Here is a 3,125-nt window from a genome sequence, read left to right on the forward strand (position 1 = left end):
GTGATGGCGAACCTTTTGAGCTCGGCGTGTCAGCATTTTGAAAACCCTAACTTAACTCTGGTGCCGTGTCACATATAGAAATTTTTTGATATTTGCAACCATAGTAAAGCAAAGATTTATATTTTTGCTATTTATTTTATATATTTAAATGCCATTTAACAAAGAAAAATCAACCAAAAAAATGAGTTCGAGTGTCACCTCTGACACGCGTGTCATAGGTTCGCATCACTGCTCCAGACCCTGGGGCCTCCAGACCCATGTATTTACCAGGTCCGTGAAATCCAGTCCCGAGCTCTCCCTACCGCACCCCGTCCCTCTCCCTGACCTCTTATCCCAAGGGACACCGCTTCTTCCCTGGCTCCTCTTTTTTTAAATATATTTTTATTGCCCCAGCTGGTTTGGCTCAGTGGATAGAGCATCGGTCTGAGGACTGAATGGTCCCAGGTTTGATTCTGGTCAGGCACATGCCCGGGTTGCAGGCTCCATCCCCAGTGTTTTTGTTGATTTTAGAAAGAGAGGAAGGGGAGGGAGAGAGAGAGAGAAACATCAACGATGAGAGAGAAACATCAACGGGCTGCCTCCTGCATGCCCCCCACTGGGGATCGAGCCCACAGCCCAGGGCGTGTGCCCTGATGGAATCGAACCGGTGACCTTTCGGTGCATGGCGGCTGGGCTTCCCGGCTGCTCTCTTGTCCCTCCTCTGCTTCCCCTTCCTGACACATGGCCCCGAGGAAGCTCTTCTTCTGTCACCTTTTCTGTCATTCTCCATGCACCTCTCTCTCCTTTCCAGTCCCAGACACAAAACCTCCGCGCCTGGGGGAGCTGACAGTGACAGGCGTGACCCCGGACTCCGTGGGCCTCTCGTGGACGGTCCCCCAGGGCAAGTTCGACTCCTTCAAGGTCCAGTACAAGGACAGACACGGGCAGCCCCGGGTGGTGTCCGTGGCCGCGGACCAGCGCGAGGCCACCATCGGCGGCCTGGAGCCCCACCGGAAGTACAGGTTCCTGCTCTATGGGCTGGCAGGCGGGAAGCAGCTGGGCCCCGTCACCGCTGAGGGCACCACAGGTGAGCCCAGCCCCGCTCCCACCTTCCCCAGAGCTGGCCCAGGCGCGGCAGTCCCAGCACCCAAAGCAAACCCTCGGGCCCCTGCCCTGCCCGGCCTGCTCTGAGCACTTCACACGTCGCGCCAGTCCCTGCTGGCGATGCCGTAAGGGCCCAGCCTGCGGGGCCCAGCCGACCTGTGTTCAGATCCCAGTGGCCAGCTGTATGGCCATGGCGAGCCATTCCCCCCCCGACCCTGTCCCCACACCTGCATAGTGGTTACGAATACGCTCCTGGAGCTCAGTAAACATCCACATGGGGAGCGTCTGGTGTCACAGGGAGGGCGGAGGGGGTCTCGGACCCTCCCCCACTCCCAGGACCACGAGCCACAGACAAGGGTGGGGCACATGGCCAGTTGGGGCCAGGGGCCCTCGGGCTCCATAATTCTCTTCGCTGGACACTCACGAGGGGACTGGAGACAGACTTCCCCGCGAGCCCCATCCGCACCCACTGCAGCAGGTCTCCCGGCTCGGCCCCGGCTCCTCCCGCCCCTCCTCACCCTGTGAGGCCAGGGGTTCTCGCAGGGATGGGGAAGTGGGTGGGAGGAGGCCAGGCCGATAGAGAGCAAGGCAGTGGTCAGGCCGGGCGGTGGGAGCCGTGAGCTTGGAACTCGTCTCAGCTCTGGCCACCTCTCTGCCCGGGGCCTGGGGGTCGGGGGAAAGCAAGGCCCTTCTCAGCAGCCCCACCACCCCTCCCACACAAGGTGCTTTTATGCACGTCCCGCACCTGCCCACAGCGGCGAGGGCGGGGCAGCAGGCTGGGCCTGCCTCCGGTAGCCGGTCTGTCCCCTCGGGCGCTGTCCTTGGAGCCACACTTCAGGGACCCTTTCCCAGACCCTCACGCCCCAGAAGTTGCCAGGACTGAGGTGTAGGCAGCTCTAAGAATCGCCCCTCTGCCCGTAGCCCCCCTGGAGCAGCAGCAGCCCCCCAGGCTTGCCCCTTCTTCACCAGCCACCTCCATCCCCAGGCCCTCGGCACGGAGTGGGGGTGGGGGAGACACGGGTGGAGACGGTTGGCAGCTCCAATTCAGACCTGGCAGAGGAGCCGGCAGAGCAGTCGTGGCCACAGTGTTGGTGCCCAGGGAGACCCAGGGTGGCAGGCCTCTCGGCCAGCGCAGGGATGTGGCAGATTCAAGAGAAGAAAGATGCTAGAAGGGCCTCCGTCCCTCCCTTCTCCCCACCTGGCTTCCATGGCCAGGTCCCCACCTCAGCCCTGGGCCACTCAGGAGCCGATGCAATGGAGTTGGAGGGCCTGCTGTGTGCACACGCACATGCACACATGCACACATGCAAATACACACGCACAAGACATGCACTCACATGCACACAGACATGCACATACACCCTCAGCTTCTCCCCTGGGCTTCTCTCCCAGCCCCAGAGGACGCACCCACCCCCTGGCAAGCTGCCACAGGGGCCCCCGACACCCCCGGAGGGCCCCGCCTGGGGGAGCTGGCCGTGACCGACAGCACCCCGGACTCCCTGCGCCTCGCATGGACGGTGGCCCGGGGCCCCTTCGACTCCTTCGTGGTGCAGTATTGGGACGCGGACAGGCAGCCCCAGGCCTTGCTCGTGGGTGGGGACCAGCACGTGGTGCACGTGTCAGGCCTGGAGCCCAGCACCGCCTACAAGTTCTTCCTCTACGGCCTCCACGAAGGGAAGCGCCTGGGGCCCGTCTCCACGGAGGGCACCACAGGTAGCGCCAGGCGGGCCTGGGGGGGGGTGCCCAGAGTGGCGAGCAGGGAAAGAACAGGAGGGGGGCCGTGGGGGAGGAAGCGCTGGGCAAGCAGCCCTGGCTCTGCATGTGCTGGGGACCCAGCCCCTGGTCAGCCCCTGCCGGGCAGACGCCAGGGGGGCCGGGGCCCCGGCTGTCCCAGCTGTCCGTGACTGACGTGACCACCAGTTCCCTGCGGCTCAACTGGGAGGCCCCCCCTGGGGCCTTCGACTCCTTCCTGCTCCGCTACGGGGTCCCGTCAGCAAGCACTCTGGAGCCGCATCCGCGTCCCCTGCTGCAGCGGGAGGGGA

At 63.5% G+C, this 3,125-nt stretch overlaps 1 protein-coding gene across 1 annotated transcript in view; it reads left to right on the forward strand.

Annotated features, from left to right (window-relative positions):
- TNXB (tenascin XB) overlaps nt 1-3,125 on the forward strand; it is a gene marked incomplete at its 3' end in the record, with an annotated part of 89,518 nt that overhangs the window by 82,966 nt on the left and 3,427 nt on the right. Inside the window, exons 32-34 of the mRNA XM_014534508.1 lie at nt 732-1,066; nt 2,476-2,796; nt 2,925-3,124. Coding sequence (XP_014389994.1) covers nt 732-1,066; nt 2,476-2,796; nt 2,925-3,124 — 856 coding nt within the window. The remainder of the gene's footprint in view (nt 1-731; nt 1,067-2,475; nt 2,797-2,924; nt 3,125) is intronic.

Source organism: Myotis brandtii, unplaced genomic scaffold (assembly GCF_000412655.1).
Source record: "Myotis brandtii unplaced genomic scaffold, ASM41265v1 scaffold130, whole genome shotgun sequence".
Lineage (NCBI taxonomy): Eukaryota > Metazoa > Chordata > Mammalia > Chiroptera > Vespertilionidae > Myotis > Myotis brandtii.